The following is a 17,890-nucleotide window of genomic DNA, read 5'->3' as shown; positions in this document are numbered from 1 at the left end:
ATCTGTTATTTTGTTTTAATCGTGAAAGTGTGGCGCAAATCTTTGAATATATATTCTTTCAGAATGAACGTTTTTAACTAAAATCTTTGCTTCTGGGAAGTCCCTGGAACAACATATTTTGAGATTGGGGTCCGGGGGCCAATTATATATAATTCTGGGGCTGCTTGACATGAAATAGTTTGAGAACCACTGACATAGAAACATACTGTAGGTTTTTCAGAAAACTGTCAGGATTTAGAAGACATTTCTAGTATCTGATCTCAGGTCAAAATGGGTTAATATGCAACGGCTGTTTGAAACCAGCTGATCTACAGGCTCACAATGCATCGCGATTCGATCAGATAAGCTGTTTGACACTTTGAAAACAGGGGAATGGGCCATTATAGGTACTTTGTACTGTACTTTTAGCACTTTAAGTGTATTCTGATGCCAATACTTAACTAAATCAATTGAAATTTCAACACAGAAACGAACGTAGTATTTTGTACTCTGGTAACCAAATGGACCCTTATGGAAATGTTAACTCTTGAGAGCGTGAAATGCAACCAAATGGACACATATACATATACAACACATATTCTGCATCACTTCAATCATTTATCACATAACGAATTTAGTACTTTTGCGTCGTAGCTCTTTTCTGTCACACAACGTGCCGCGCGACCGAAAACAGCCGATCTGTGAGCTCGTAGATCGGCCGTCTTCGGGCATTATATAGTTATTTTAAGATGAAATACTATTTTGCGCGATCAAACTGTCAATATAGAATACACGTTTATAGAAGCCGGTTTTTCTTCAGCTGGTCGGCCTAAAACTTCATCGTTACATTTTTATTGTCTTGAGATTGTATTCTTAGCTTTAATCCATGCATGCAGCGCAGCCCGATAACGACTCCTTTTTTTTCCTCCTCTTTTCTCCTCCCCCCTTACCCCTCCCCCCCTTACCCCCCCCTCCCCCCTTACCCCCCCCTCCCCTCCCCAGGCCTGAAGACCATCGTGGGCGCTCTGATCCAGTCGGTGAAGAAGCTGTCTGACGTGATGATCCTCACCGTGTTCTGCCTGAGCGTGTTCGCCCTCATCGGCCTGCAGCTCTTCATGGGCAACCTGCGGCAGAAGTGCGTCCGCATGCCCGACAACGCCACCAACCTCACCGCGGGGAGCCTCGGCCTCGGCCTCGCCGCCACGGAGGCCACGGACCTCCTCCTGTTCGACGCCAGCGCCGCCCTGCTGGCGGCCGAGGACTCCGGCAACGGCTCCGCCTTCCTGCAGAACGAGACGCGGGACGACGGCTTCAACTGGACCGAGTACATCAACGACAGCGGTATTCATTCATCCACCCTAGTGTTTTTTCAGCGGTGATGATGATGTGCACCTGCACACTGTCACCACTCCCTTTTAAACACATTTGTTGCTAATCACAGATATCCAGATCCTATTAATGAATTACGCATTGACGAGTAGGCTTGCCACGTAAGTCCCCTAACCTCATATCAGTCTTAACCAGCCACGTAAGTCCCCTAACCTCATATCAGTCTTAACCGGCCACGTAAGTCCCCTAACCTCATATCAGTCTTAACCGGCCACGTAAGTCCCCTAACCTCATATCAGTCTTAACCGGCCACGTAAGTCCCCTAACCTCATATCAGTCTTAACCGGCCACGTAAGTCCACTAACCTCATATCAGTCTTAACCGCGGCCACGTAAGTCAGTTTCCAAATGGCAGCCAGCAGTATGCTATACGCTCCCAGCATGTGCAGCAGGTCGATAAGATCATATAGTTTCTTGAGGTAATTGTTTACCTCCACGCTCGCTAACTATTACGCTAGTGGGGAGACTGGCAGCCATATAAATGTGGCTGCTCTCTAACTGTAGGGCTAGTGGGGAGACTGGCAGCCATATAAATGTGGCTGCTCTCTAACTATAGGGCTAGTGGGGAGACTGGCAGCCATATAAATGTGGCTGCTCTCTAACCATAGGGCTATAGTGGGGAGACTGGCAGCCATATAAATGTGGCTGCCGGAATAATAATCGGCACACGACAAAACTCAACCGTCCCTGACAAGCATGCAGCGCCATCTGTGTGGCGTGGTGTGGACGGGCCCAGAGAACATGAGTCACTGGACAGACAGGACAGTCCATGCCAGCTTTGTGAATGATGAAAGGTGTTGGCGCTGGTGTTGTTACCACAAAGTGGAAGGATTTGGCAGCACGATGGAGGAGATGTATAGGAGTCTGTTTGATCTAATGACCACTTGACCACTTGACCACTTGGCCAGGGACCACCAGGTGTCTAGACTTGTCCCGTTAAGACATGAGCAGCTCAGTGGCCTTTGAGTGTCGGGGTTCGATCCCCGGCCGGGTCATATACCAAAGACACATTTGTGACAAATAGTACGACTTTTACCGGTAGACCGTGAGCCTGGCTTCTAATGGCAGCTACTCCAGCAGCTTGTCCATATTTCTCAAAGACCTGGATATATAGCGATCTTGGAGATGTTTTGCAGCAGACGGTAAGCCGTGTTGTGGCACCAGCATCAGGCACACCGGCACTGACTCAGTGACTCTGGTGTGTAAAGGGCTGACTGACAGCGGGGGGAAAAAAATACATGACATGAGAAATGAGAAATTTGAAATGGTAGAGAGGATGAGTCATTTCCATAGCTGTCCATGTGCAGTGAGGCAGGAGAGTGGATAGGTGCTAAAACACTGAATCCCCCCCCTCTCTCCCTCTCTCTCTCTCTCTCTCTCTCTCTCTCTATTCAGACTTAGGATGATAAAGAGGAGAATCTTTATTCCTTTCTGTTGCTCTTGTCCCCTGACCTGTTGCTGGAAAAGATATATAATATAAACAACAACGTTGTTTATATTTTATATGCTCTACTCGCTCTATGTAGGCTATGCAAATAGAAACTGACCGGCTTGTTGTCCAAAACGGTTGCCGTTTTCAATCTATCCAATGTATAGTTAGTTATTTAGTCCCATGGGCTCTTGTTTTTATTGGTTAAAACGGACAGATTTGGAAAAAAAATCCGACCGAGGCGTGGGCGCTGGCTGTGAGAAACGTCGCGTCAACAAACACTGTTCATGGGTCTGGCATGATAATTAGTTGCACAGAATTCCACACGCATGTGCACGTGCCCACGCACACACACGCACGCATGCATGCGCACCTGGAAAAGAATGCATGTCAAGTGGAGTTAGGAGGGCTCTGCCTGACGATGCAAACGGAAGCATTCCATGACGGGAGAATCCAAATCATTGTGTCTATTCTTGAATGTGACCATTTCTGACCGAGGCTAAGTCATTTAATTTGTTTTAATTTTAGTTTTGTGTGCGTGTGTGTGTGTGTGTGTGTGTGTGTGTGTGTGTGTGTGTGTGTGTGTGTGTGTTCCTGTCCTCTTCCAGATAATTACTACAAACTCCCCAACGCGAGGGATGCTCTGCTGTGTGGAAACGGCAGCGGTGCTGGGTAAGAGAGACATGTTTTATTTATAGGCGCGCCACAAAAAGCCAAGCATAGGTAATTACTGTCTGCCCTCAGCCTCGCGCTTAGAGATTTTAATGTCTGCCCCTCAGCCTCGCGCTTAGAGATTATAATGTCTTTCCTCAGCCTCGGAGATTAATGTCTGCCCTCAGCCGGCACTGCGAGGATTCCACACTGCTGATTAGCTTTGATGGTGGGAAGGTTATTCCGTCGTGGGATGTTGGGCCAAAATAGCTGCATGTCACTGCCATGAAGAACCGAATTAAATTAATCTGAACTCTAATGCGATCAGTGGTTTTTTTATGGAGCTAGATGACATTATGACTAATATTGCACAGTGTATTTCAAATGATAAAATAATGGCAGTTAAATGATTTCAGCAATGTAGCTGCATCTTCTTCAATGAATGGACATGAATAGCATTTAAACGAGGATGGTGTCTGACCTGTATCTGTATTCTCTGCCAGGTTGTGTCCAGAGGGATATTCCTGCATCAAGGCGGGTCGTAATCCAAACTACGGTTACACCAGCTTCGACACCTTCAGCTGGGCTTTCCTGTCTCTGTTCCGCCTCATGACCCAGGACTACTGGGAGAACCTGTACCAGCAGGTCAGTGTCTCTGGGACTAGTGGGAGAACCTGTACCAGCAGGTCAGTGTCTCTGGGACTACTGGGAGAACCGGTACCAGCAGGTCAGTGTCTCTGGGACTACTGGGAGAACCTGTACCAGCAGGTCAGTGTCTCTGGGACTAGTGGGAGAACCTGTACCAGCAGGTCAGTGTCTCTGGGACTACTGGGAGAACCTGTACCAGCAGGTCAGTGTCTCTGGGACTACTGGGAGAACCTGTACCAGCAGGTCAGTGTCTCTGGGACTACTGGGAGAACCTGTACCAGCAGGTCAGTGTCTCTGGGACTACTGGGAGAACCTGTACCAGCAGGTCAGTGTCTCTGGGACTACTGGGAGAGCCTCGCTCTTCAGGCAGAGGTCGCGTGCACGCATCCGCCTGGGGTGACGGCAGACTGCTGGGCGAGCGCTGGCGCTTTGGCATGAATTCTGTACTGGCCATATATGGAGCGTGTCTTGAGTGTACACAGGGTTTGATGAGGTCAGATTAACATTATGGAATGTCAGAACAGAACAGGTCAGCTCCATATATGGAGTTCTAAAGGGTGACGGACCTACGGACGGACTGACTGACAGGAAATTCACGTTTTCGTATAAACCATAACGAACTCTCTGTCTATCACCCAACCAACCGTCCTCTCTCTCTCTCTCTCTCTCTCTCTCTCTCTCTCTCCTCAGACGCTGCGCGCAGCGGGGAAGCCCTACATGATCTTCTTCGTGCTGGTGATCTTCCTGGGCTCGTTCTACCTGGTCAACCTCATCCTGGCCGTGGTGGCCATGGCGTACGACGAGCAGAACCAGGCCACCATCGAGGAGGCGCTGCAGAAGGAGGAGGAGTTCCAGCAGATGCTGGAGCAGCTGAAGAGGCAGCAGGAGGAGGCGCAGGTAATGGAGGCGCGGCCCGCCACATGAGAATGTGGTGTTTTAAAGCATTGTGTTATACTTTAGCTATTGGAAAATAGCAGATCTACAAGCTCATCATAGTACGGCACCGATGATGAGCTTGTAGATCTGCAAAAATTAATTAATCGTGAAAATGTGAAGGAAAAGGAGTGTGAAGGACCCACTGTTGATTCTGACAGCAAGTTTAGATTTTTATTTAAACCTTTTAGACGTGACACTATTCTACAAAACCAGAAAAAGCACTAAGACTTAGCTTGTTTACATCAGGGTCCTCCATTTTCAATTCATCAGAACATTTTGTTTTAAAAAAATAAGAAAATAGAGGGGTCCAGTTTCGAATGGCAGCCGTCCATAAGTGCTCTTTGAGAGCGGTTTTGAAGGAGTCTAGGGATTCACATCACTAAACTTCAGTGTTTTTACTACTACTACAGTTCTTTAACTCAAGTACAAATGTGTGTGTGCGTCTGTCTGTGTGTGCGTGTGCGTGCGTGTGTGTGTGCTTGCTCTCTCTCTCGACCATGCAGCAGGTTGCCGCGGCGGCCGCTAACGAGAGCGGAGAGGGAGGGGGGGGTGACGGGGGCTACGGGGGGCGGGGAGGAGGAGGAGGTGGGGCCCCGCCCATGTCCGAGTCGTCCTCCAGGACGTCCAAGCTGAGCTCAAAGAGCGCCAAGGAGCGCCGAAACCGCCGCAAGAAGAGACGGCAGAGAGAGCAGGAGGAGGAGGAGGAGGAGGAGGAGGAGGAGGAGAGGGGGGGCGGGGGCGGCGGGGTAGGGGGGGGCACCGCCGACCACAACCGCCGCTTCCACAAGTCGGAGTCGGAGGACAGCATCAAGAGGTCGAGCTTCCGATTCTCCATCGACGCCAACCGCCTGTCCTACGACAAGAGATGCTCCTCCCCCAACCAGGTGAGGAGTTGACCCGCTTAGGTCGACCCGAGGTCGATTCTAAAAAAAGTGTCTTCTAATAATCAGAAACATGTCTTCTAAATCTAGTCTACCAGGCCTGCAGTAGGCTATGGACTGGACACATGTCTTCTAAATCTATAGTCTACCAGGCCTGCAGTAGGCTATGCACTGGACACATGTCTTCTAAATCTAGTCTACCAGGCCTGCAGTAGGCTGTGCACTGGACACATGTCTTCTAAATCTAGTCTACCAGGCCTGCAGTAGGCTATGCACTGGACACATGTCATGTCTTCTAAATCTAGTCTACCAGGCCTGCAGTAGGCTATGCACTGGACACATGTCTTCTAAATCTAGTCTACCAGGCCTGCAGTAGGCTTTGCACTGGACACATGTCTTCTAAATCTAGTCTACCAGGCCTGCAGTAGGCTATGGACTGGACACGTGTCTTCTAAATCTAGTCTACCAGGCCTGCAGTAGGCTATGGACTGGACACATGTCTTCTAAATCTAGTCTACCAGGCCTGCAGTAGGCTATGCACTTGACACATGTCTTCTAAATCTAGTCTACCAGGCCTGCAGTAGGCTATGCACTGGACACATATCTTCTAAATCTAGTCTACCAGGCCTGCAGTAGGCTATGCACTGGACAAATATGCATGACATTATTTCAAGCTGTTAAGCCGTGTGTGTGTTCAACAACACAGCCATGCCAAAATACCACTGACAGCTATGAGGTGACGGAAGCTTGCCATCCTTAGCAACGGTTGGGTGGGGTTTAGCGAATAGCCAATTTAATTATTATTATTATTATGTGTTTATTGACTGTTTATTGATCATTAATAGCCCCGCCTCCCTCAGTCTCTCCTCAGTATCCGCGGCTCCCTGTTCTCTCCGCGGCGGAACAGCCGCGCCAGCCTGTTCAGCTTCCGCGGGCGCGCGGCGCGCGACGTGGGCTCGGAGAACGACTTTGCGGACGACGAGCACAGCACGCTGGAGGAGAGCGACAGCCGCCGCGGCTCGCTGTTTGTGCCGCGGCCGCTGGAGCGCCGCTGCAGCGCCGTCAGCCAGACCAGCCTGCAGGGGGCGCCGTTGGCGCCGCCGAGTCACCGCGTGGCGCTGCCCGCCAACGGCAAGATGCACTGCGCCGTCGACTGCAACGGAGTGGTGTCGCTGGTCGGAGGCACGTCCGTACCCACGTCCCCCCACGGGGCGGCGCTGTCCCCCCACGGGGCGCTGCTGCTGCCAGAGGTAAGAATAATAGCTAGGATTGTCCCGATCGGATCAGGATATCATAAAATCGGGGCCGATCACGTCATTTTCAAATGATCGGAATCGGATCGGTAGCCAAGGAACGTGATCAGACAACCCTAGTATCAATATTATATCATATCATATGATACTAGACTGGATACTGTCTGTGATTTGGGATATTGTACTGTTGTGATATGTCGGCATAAACGTGTTCTATAAAAAAATATAAATATCGGATCGGGAAAAACCGGTATCGGCAGAATCTCAAAATGAAATGATGGGAATCAGATCGGCAGGAAAAACAAGGTGATGTGAGCTTGTAGATCTGCTCTTTTCAAATGGCCGAAATGTATAGGGTTGAAGTGGTTATGTTTTCTAATCAAAATGTAAATCTCCAAAGTAACTAGTAGCTAAAGTTTTCAAATTATTGTAGTGAAGTAAAAGTACAAATGTACTGGAAATTGGAAATACTCAAGTAAAGTACAAATACCTCAAAATTTTACTTAAGTACAGTATTTAAAGGTATATTCAGTGATTTCACTTAATTCAAATATCACTTATCTTTTGGTTTTGTTGTGATAATCCTCCCTACTATAGAGTGTGCTGACCATATAAGGAGTTCCTCCCTGTCCCCAGTTCACCCCTGGGGGTCAAAAAACCCTAGGTTTCATTTTCTTTGGCTATAGGTGGCCCATGAGCCTTCATCCAATCAGGATAGAGAGAGGGGCCTTCTGCCAATCATGATCGTGCGGGGGCGGGCCTTGGTGTGCGTGCTGTTGGTCTGTCGCTTGTCCCCTCCCACTGTAGTGTGTGCAGTGCATGCGTCACATCTTGTTATACGGGCGGACCGGGGTTTTATCCAAATCACCCAAATCACTGAATGTTCCTTTAAAGGGACACTTCACCCTTTTTGCAAAAAAATATATGTTAAAGACGTTTAGAAGCTTTAGATCACTTTCCTGGGGGTATTTATGTGTGTAATGTGTGGTTTTAGATATTTTAGATTGTAGTAGGACTACAATTCCCATAATTCTTTGGTGCACTGCTCCTCCTTGGGGATAGGGGGGAGAGCTGTCTTACTGAGACAACATGTAGTCCAGGAAGGTAGTGAGACCAGTGTCCATGACATCAGAGACAACAGGCTCACTGCTACAATCTAAAATATCTAAAACCACATATTACACACATAAATACCCCCAGGAAAGTGTTCTAAAGCTCCTAAATGTCATCATTAACATATATTCTTTTGCAAAAAGGGTGAAGTGTCCCTTTAAGTAAAATGACTTTCCACCACTGGTCACCAGACAGATGGGTGGTTAGTCTGTCCCCCCCCCCCATCCCCCCCATCAAATGGAACCCTGTGTGAAACCTGGTTTCCTCCCTGTGGTACATCGGTGTTCTGTTCTCACTCTTTATTAACTTGTTGTTTTGTTCTCACAGAGACAAACTGGCAGTTTGAGCGCTCTCTCTCTCTCTCTCTCTCTCTCTCTCTCTCTCTCTCTCTCTCTCTCTCTGTCGGAAGGTGAGGTTGAGGTCGTGGTGACCTCGTCTGCCGCAGCCAGCCACACTATATCAGAAATCTCCACCTGCTGATTTTAAATTCAGTGTTCAAAGTGTTCGAGAACGGCCTCATAACAAACCTATACCACTGCTTTGAAAGCCAATCATATTTCAGAAATATATATTTTGCAATACATAAAGCGCTAATCGTCGAGTGAATGTGTGTGAATGTGTGTGTGAATGTGTGAATTTGTGTGTGTGTGTGTGTGTGTGTGTGTGTGTGTGTGTGTGTGTGTGTGTGGGTGAATGGGTGAATGTGTTTGTGAATGGGTGAATGTGTGTGTGAATGGGGGAATGTGTGTGTGAATGGGTGAATGTATGTGTGAATGTGTGTGTGAATGGGTGAATGTATGTGTGAATGGGTGAATGTGTGTGTGAATGGGTGAATGTATATGAAAAGGGCTTCGAATAAAGGTATAAATGTTTGGGAAGAGGTTGACATCAGACAGTGCTGTGTGTCCTTGGTCGATAGCCATCAAATACGTTATATGTTACAGGAGTGGTGTCACTGTAAAACAAGAAATTATGACATAGTCATATTTGTCAGGTGAAACGAGCGATGTCTCCGTTGTGCATCTTTACCCGTTTTTTTTTTCAGTTAGCTCATAACACTTCATGTGTTTGTTTTCCCCCCAAAGGGAATAACGACCACGGACACCGAGCTGAAGAAGAGACGGTCGGGACGTTCGGGGTCGGGTTCATATCTGGATGAACCAGGAGGCGGCGGACCCAGGCAGAGAGCCATGAGCGTGGCCAGCATCCTCACCAACACCATGGAAGGTAATATACACACAGTCTGCCCAAATATACACCATGGAAGGTGATACACACAGTCTGCCCAAATATACACCATGGAAGGTGATACCCACAGTCTGCCCAAATATACACCATGGAAGGTGATACACACAGTCTGCCCAAATATACACCATGGAAGGTAATATACACACAGTCTGCCCAAATATACACCATGGAAGGTGATACACACAGTCTGCCCAAATATACACCATGGAAGGTGATACACACAGTCTGCACATATATACACCGACGATTGAGGAATTAACTGGAGGGTTTCAATATAAAATGGGCAATAGGGGGAGTATTGTGCTCAGTGATGGGCGACGATCTTTAAAGGATGTAGGTGTTGTTCCTGTGAATTCCTGTGATTAAGAGTAAGACTAGCATGTAGTTAAGATCCTGTTTTGACCTGTATTACCCGGCAGTGCGCAATAAAGGACCCTTGAAAATCTCTATCTATCTATCTCTCTCTCTCTCTCTCTCTCTCTCTCTCTCTCTCTCTCTCTCTCTCTCTGTGTCTCTCGTCCTCCAGAGCTGGAGGAGTCCAGACAGAAGTGCCCCCCTTGCTGGAACAAGTTCTCCAACCGCTACCTGATCTGGGACTGCTGCCCCCGGTGGCTGCGGGTGAAGGAGGTGGTGAACATGGTGGTGATGGACCCCTTCGTGGACCTGGCCATCACCATCTGCATCGTGCTCAACACCCTCTTCATGGCCATGGAGCACTACCCCATGACGCCGCAGTTCGACAGCGTCCTCTCCGTGGGGAACCTGGTACGTACCCGATGCTGGCAGTGTTTTTTTTCGTCCATGGGGCAGCGGTGGCCGAACGGTTTGCGGAGCGGTCTTGATATCGGAAGGTCGCTAGTTCGTGTCCCCGGACCGGCACGTTAAAATTGTGCCCTTGGACAAGGCATCGAACCTCTACCATGAAATGTTCTATGAGCAGGGCCTGGCTGTAAACAAGTTCTCTAAATGGAAACTAAGATAATAGCTAGACTAAAATGTTAGGAAGTGACTAGTGGACAAGAGATCCAGTATAAGTCATTTTACACTTGGTTGCATGTTGAAAATAGCCAATCTACAAGCTCACAACGTGTCTCAGAGTTTGTAGATTGGCTATTTTCAGCAAGTGTAAAATCAGCCATTACGACAGCATCAAGGCCCGCCAAAACACATTTTAGTCGTCAAAATTGACTGTAGATTTAGTCGACTAACATCACTAACAATCCGTGTTGGATTTAGTATGTCGCTTCTGTAGCAAGTTAATTACTGCGAGAGTGAGGTCTAGTGGCCAACACTAACTCTGTATAACTCTTGTAACACGCTGATGATTTGAACAAACATCAATCAACCCCCCCCCCCCCCCCTTGCCCCTAAAAGGCAGCCTTGACCTCCTGGGGTTATTAACAATGGGTCTGCAGTTCACTAAACCCCCCCCCCCCCCTTCCTTCACACCTCCTCCCCCGCCCCCGCCTGTCCTTTCCTTGCACTTTAAATGGTATAGCTCGATCTCCTTGACCCTTGACCTGTGACTCAAGTAATGCAGTGCTTGAGTGCTTTGTCCACCTGCCACTGTGCTAACAGGGCTTGTTGTCTCAAGCAGCTAGAGGCTGAGATGGGGGAACTGCAAAGTGTGAATCAAGCAAATAATCTACTTTAGTGGAGTCGTAGAAATAAGAGCACAATAGCTTGAAATCAGTATAATGGGCCCCCCTTTTATGACTCATTATACGTTCTTTGGCAGATAATGGGCCTGATGTGAAAGCTGCTGGAGAAGGGAACATGCAGTACAGTAACCAGTGTGGATGACAATTGTGGTGACAATTTCGTCAACAAATACAAACTAGACTAAAATGTGAGGGAGGGACTAGTGGAGAAGAGATCCAGTATACGTTATTTTACAATTGGTTGCATGCGGATCGGCTATTTTCAGCAAGTATAAAATCAGCCATTACGACGGCATCAAGGCCTGCCAAAATACATTTTAGTCGACTAAAACTAGACTAAACACTAAAACGTTCCAGGTGACTAAAATGTGACTAAAATTAAATGAAAACTATTCCAGAGACTATACGACTAAAACTAAAATCACAATTTGCCTCCAAAAACAACAAAACAATGACTTCATGAACTGCACACCCGATAAGTTTCTGTCAAAATAGCGATAACGATTGGCCATTAGACAGTTTGAGGTTTTCAGAATTAGTCATTTTTGATGTTAGCCACGGTAACGTAAAAGTAAATAAGTACATGTAATTTAAAGAGCAGCTATAGCTTTCTCAGACATCAGAGTCACAAAGTGCTTCAAATCAAAACAATAAAGCAATAAGGAGACAGAATTCCGGCACAATCGGCGCTGGTGAAAATCAATAAATCAACACAGGACTAAAGGACAGGCCTGTCTGAAAAGGTGGGTCTTTAAAGGTTCTTTGAAAAGCTCCAGATTTCATAGCCTGGGGGCGAAACTATAGCAAAGGCCTGGTTGGATCCCCGTGGGCTCCCCCAGAGTTAGTGTCCACGTGTCCTTGAGCAAGACTCTGAATCCCTCATTGCTCCTGATGTGCAGGTTGGTGCCTTGCATGGTTTCTGCCGCCATCGGTGAATGAATGTTTGTGTGAATGTGTGTGAATGGGTGAATGTAATGCACAATCTATGTAAAGGTGTGTGGATGTGTGTGAATGGGTGAATGTAATGCACAGTCTATGTAAAGGTGTGTGAATGGGTGTGAATGGGTGAATGTAATGCACAATCTATGTAAAGGTGTGTGGATGTGTGTGAATGGGTGAATGTAATGCACAATCTATGTAAAGCGCTGATAAAGCGATATGTAAAGCACTAATATCTGTGTCAGGGTTAGCATGTTGTCCATTATGATGAGTCATACAGTGCTGTGTCAGGGTTAGCATGTTGTCCATTATGATGAGTCATACAGTGCTGTGTCAGGGTTAGCATGTTGTCCATTATGATGAGTCATACAGTGCTGTGTCAGGGTTAGCATGTTGTCCATTATGATGAGTCATACAGTGCTGTGTGACTCAGCGTAGACAAAAGAGACGGAGTTAGATCTAAATTACATGCAAGTGCTAAAAGGACATCATAACCAGTAGCTCTCCAGTCTGTTAATGCAATCTATGAACAGTGGCTCCCAAACGTTTTTTCCTGTGACCCAAAAAATGTATCCCCAGGACCCGAACTATAGTGAAAATAGCAGATCTACAAGCTCCCATTGGGAGCTTGTAAATCTGCTATACATTCCAATGCGGCCTTAAGCATTGGGCAACGCATACTACTCAAACATTTATTTTCGAATTTATGGAATTTATTCGATTTTTCGTTTTGTTTCTTCATGAAATCACCGGGGGGGGAAATATAATTTAATTTGTTTTTAATTAATGAAATGTTTTGCTTATTTCTCGGAAATGTTCTTTTATTAGATTTTTCGTTTTGTTTCTTCATGAAATTACCGGGGGGAAAAATATAATTTAATTTGTTTTTAATTAATGAAATGTTTTGCTTATTTCTCTGAAATGTTCTTTGGAAATTGTTTTGAAATAATAATGTAGTAAAACAAAAACAAAATAACACAAGGGACCCATAAAAATAGCAGGGGTGATTCAATTCGACAATCCACCATGCAGGAAGGCACATGCAACCCGAGGAACACGTTATTGTTCTACACATGACAATAAATTAGTAATAAAGGAACACGCTATTGTTCTGTAAACCTTTTCATGTCAAGGACCCCCACATTGACACTAATTAGCCCCCCGCGGACCCCCATTTGAAGAGATATTACGGCTCTAGCAGAGATTCTCAACCCGTTTAATTTCAAGAACCCCCAGTTTGATTGCATTAGTCTACGGACCCCCCATGTAATGGCATTTCTATCTCTGAGACCCCCAATTTATATTGTAAAATCAATGTTAATTTAACTCTGAGAGTGTACAAAATGGAACCAAATGGTTCCATTTGTACACTCTCAGAGTTACAGACCCATAAGGGTCCACTTGGTTCCAAAGTCATCATCTCACTCATCAGCTATCATTTAGCTGGGGACCACCTGGAACTCGGGGGGGTCAATACATTGATAATAAAGGAACAGGCTATTGATCTGTACATGACAATAGAACCCTGCTTTCATTGTATCTACTGTAGATACTGTAGACCGTGTCTTTTTTGAGTAGGGACTCACAGCTTTGTGCATGCTGCAGCACAGGGGCCAGTCAGGGGTCAGTCAGGGGTCATCCAGGGGTCAGTCAGGGGTCAGTCAGTCTGGGTTTCATTTGGCAATCTAGGTTCTCTGTCGCTGGAATAGTAGTCTCGTTGGATAAGGTTCTGTCCAACAGTTCCATGCTGTATTGATGTTGGTACGATTAGGAGAGATAACATGATGTTGGTACGATTAGGTGTTGGTGTAAGCTTGCCACCATTGGTGTGTGAATGTGGGAAGTGAGGACGCTGGCGTCGACTGTTCGCCGCGTCACCTCCCAATGCATGAATGAATGGACCATTGTAAAGCGCTTTGAGCACTTGGAAAAGCGCTATAAAAATGCAATTCATCATTAGGAGAGATAACATGATGTTGGTACCATTAGGAGAGATAACATGATGTTTGTACCATTCGGAGAGATAACATGGTGTTGGTACCATTAGGAGAGATAACATGGTGTTGGTACCATTAGGAGAGATAACATGATGTTGGTACCATTCGGAGAGATAACATCAGTATACATACAATTGTGCAGACTTCTTGTAAATTAAGTAAAGCAGATGTTTAACAATAATTAAGCGTAAAATGAAACCAAATTTGGTTTCATTTTACAACTCTCCATCACTTATAGCTGCAGCTGGGGACCACCTGGAACCCCCTCAAGACCCCTGGGTTCTCCTGATGGGGGGCGGGGGGTCGGAGGGGGGACGACGCAGGGTCAAGTGGAGGACCTTTAGACAACCCTTGTACAACCCTTTTAATTTCAAGGACCCCCCCCCAATTTGACATGCATTATAGTCTACGGACCCCCATTTAATGGCATGCCTATATCTGGGACCCCCGATTTATATTTATAAAATCAATGTTAATTTAACTGTGAGAGTGTATACAAATGGAACCAAATGGAACTCTCATAGTTACAGACCCTTAAATGGTCCCATTTGTTTCCAAACTATAATTTAGCTGCATGAGGACCCCCTGGAACTCCCTCAAGGACCCCTGGGGGTTCCCAGACCCCACTTTGGGAGCCACTGCTGTAGGTAAGGCATGCGTTCCCATCAGTAGTTCTCGCCCCACACAGCTCTCTCTCTCTCTCTCTCTCTCTCTCTCTCTCTCTCTCTCTCTCTGCATACAAATGGCTGCATCTTCACAGCTGAGATGCATTCAAGATCATTGCCCCCAAAACAAACTTTACAGCTGCCATCGCGTGACCTCAACGCCCTCAGAGTTCAAGCGGCCAAATACAGATAATTCTGGGGGTTCTTCACATGAGAACCACTGACTTAGAAACATGACTTTAACCATAATAGACCTGAGGGCGATTCTACAAATGTCTTCTAAAAATAAAATAAAAACCTGTTTCTATATCAGTGGTTCTCAAACTATTTCATGTCAAGGACCCCCAGAATAATAACTAAGCAAGATTTGCGCCACATTTTCACGCTTTTTCAAAAATAGCAGACCTACAAGTTCACTCTATGAGCGTGTAGATCTGCTATTTTTCAACAGCTCTAAAGCATAACATAATGCTTAAAACACCAAAAGGGGTTCCCGCCCAGAATGGCTTAACCATATTTAGAAGACACTTTGTAGAATCATGGTCTCAGGTCTTAAGGTATTTTTTTTTCTTCATTTTTGTTCATCCCATTAACAGCTGATCAAAGGTGTGTGTGTGTGTGTGTGTGTGTGTGTGGGGGGGGACGACTTTTCACAGCTAACATCGCATGTGCTCAAACAAACGCTCAAAGTCAAAACAATGCACAACATCAATAAACACATTAGACAGATGGTTTGCGTTGGTGATGCGTTGTCGTAGCTTATATTCACATGCATGTTTCACAGCTGAGATGTGATGCGCTGTGAGGTATTCATTCACAGGCAGCTGAATGAAGACGCCACACTTCAAGATCATTGCCCCCCCCCAAAAAAAGAAGCTACACACACACACACACACACACACACACACACACACACTCACACCTGACAGGAGCTGTCTCAGACCCGGCCTCAAAGTGCAAGCAAACAACAACTCTAACACACATTCACTACAACAGCTGACCTTGTTTTGCATATTTGGTCGACACGGTAACTGAAAAAAAGTACATTTACTTAAGTACTGTACTTAAGTACAAAGTAAGTTAGTTAGTTAGTTTCATTTATTGTCCACAATGTGGAAATTTGTCTTCGGTCTCAAACTACACTAACAACAAACAACAACAACACTTACACACATTTTTCTTCCTGGCAAAAAGACAGTGACAAATACATTAAGAACGAATCTAGCGAGACATGGTATCATTTGTGCCTTAGTGGCATTATAGGAATGAAGGATTTTTTAAAGTTGTTACGGTTAGCAGTTAGTTAGAAGTAGTTGGAACTCCCTGCAGAGTGGATGGGAGGAGGTCATTTGCTATCTTGACAGCTTTGTTCTCGAATAACTTCCTTATAGACTTCATTGTTTCCGTCTCTTTCCCAATGATTTTTTTAAGGCTAGGTTCACTATTCGCTGCAGCTTGCTTCTATACCTTTTACATTAAGATTGCCAAACCACATTGCCATGTTAAAAGTCAACATTCCCTCTATCATTCTTATAGACTGTTTCCATGATATGCTTGTTCACTCTAAAGGACTTGAGCTTGTGTAGTAGGTGTGCGTGTTTTGGTTACAAGTTTTAAAAAAATCTGGTCTGTATATTTTCACTGAAATTGACTTTGCTGTCAATATATCTATTTGTCCACTAATCGTAATGGATGACGTTCAGTTCTTTAGTTTTTGTCACATTGATGACTAAAGGAGCTTTTATCGCACCAGTTCTGGAGAGATGACACGTGTACTCTGTATGCATCCTCCCCCACTGTTTGTTATTTAAAAATGTTCAGGTATTTTGTACTTTACTTGAGTCTGATTTCCAGTACTTTTACTTGGCAGTATATTAGGCAAATATTGTACTTTTTTACTCCACTACGTGCATTCGTAAAACATTTTAGTCACATTATAGATTTAGATTTTTTGAGCGAAGAACTTAGCGACGCACTTTTGTACTTTCGGTACATTTTGAATTCCGGAACGTTCAACTTGTAGTTCTTCTATATTGCATGCGAGTACTTTTTCCACCACCACTGGTGGTCTGTAGGACAGTGGTCCCAAAGTGGGGTCCGGGGACCCCCACGGGTCCTTGAGGGAGTCCCAGGGGGTCCCCATGATAACTGATAGTTTGGAACCAAATGGACGCTTTACGGGTCTGTAACTCTGGGAGTGTACAAATGGAACCAAAACGGGTCCTCTCTCTCTCTCTCTCTCTCTGCATACAAATGGCTGCATCTTCACAGCTGAGATGCATTCAAGATCATTGCCCCCAAAACAAACTTCACAGCTGCCATCGCATGGCGTGACCTCGACGCCCTCAGAGTTCAAGCGACGCAACGAGAACACACACACACACATACACACACACACACACACACACACACACACACACACACACACACACACACACACACACACACACACACACACACACACACACACACACACACACACACACACACACACACACAGCCACACACACACACACACACACAGCCACACACACAGCCACATACACACACACAGTGCACACACACACACACACACACACACACACACACACCCACACAAACAGCCACACGTGTCGCAGTGCATTGTGGATATATTTGACAACTTGAAATGAGATATTCTGCATAACGAGTACTTTTACTGTTAGTACTTCAAGTACATTTTGATGCCGATACTTTTGTAATGTTTGACTTCCGGGACTTTATAGTATAGTAGTATTGATACGTGTGTGTGTGTGTGTGTGTGTGTGTGTGTGTGTGTGTGTGCGTGTAGGTATTCACAGGTATCTTCACGGCGGAGATGTGCATGAAGATCATCGCCCTGGACCCCTACTATTACTTCCAGACGGGCTGGAACATCTTCGACGGCATCATCGTCAGCCTCAGCCTGATGGAGCTGGGCCTCGCCAACGTGGAAGGACTGTCCGTTCTGCGCTCCTTCAGACTGGTACGTTTACTTACCGTTTACTTAGCGTTTACTTAGCGTTTACTTAGCGTTTACTTACAGTTTACTTACCCTCTTTCAGACCGGTGAGCCTGCCGAAAAATGTCCGTCGAGTACCTTTT

The 17,890-nt window shown here is 46.0% G+C and overlaps 1 protein-coding gene across 1 annotated transcript in view; it reads left to right on the top strand.

Moving 5' to 3' along the window:
• scn1lab (sodium channel, voltage-gated, type I like, alpha b) overlaps window positions 1-17,890 on the top strand; it is a gene marked incomplete at its 3' end in the record, with an annotated part of 52,118 nt that overhangs the window by 12,026 nt on the left and 22,202 nt on the right. Inside the window, 9 exon segments of the mRNA XM_080758145.1 lie at window positions 982-1,320; window positions 3,405-3,468; window positions 3,951-4,092; window positions 4,786-4,992; window positions 5,538-5,915; window positions 6,773-7,162; window positions 9,364-9,505; window positions 10,053-10,291; window positions 17,598-17,771. Coding sequence (XP_080614271.1) covers window positions 982-1,320; window positions 3,405-3,468; window positions 3,951-4,092; window positions 4,786-4,992; window positions 5,538-5,915; window positions 6,773-7,162; window positions 9,364-9,505; window positions 10,053-10,291; window positions 17,598-17,771 — 2,075 coding nt within the window.

This window comes from Protomyctophum bolini, assembly GCF_963924005.1.
Source record: "Protomyctophum bolini genome assembly, chromosome: 24".
Classification (NCBI taxonomy): domain Eukaryota; kingdom Metazoa; phylum Chordata; class Actinopteri; order Myctophiformes; family Myctophidae; genus Protomyctophum; species Protomyctophum bolini.
This window is presented reverse-complemented; position numbering and strand designations above follow the sequence as displayed.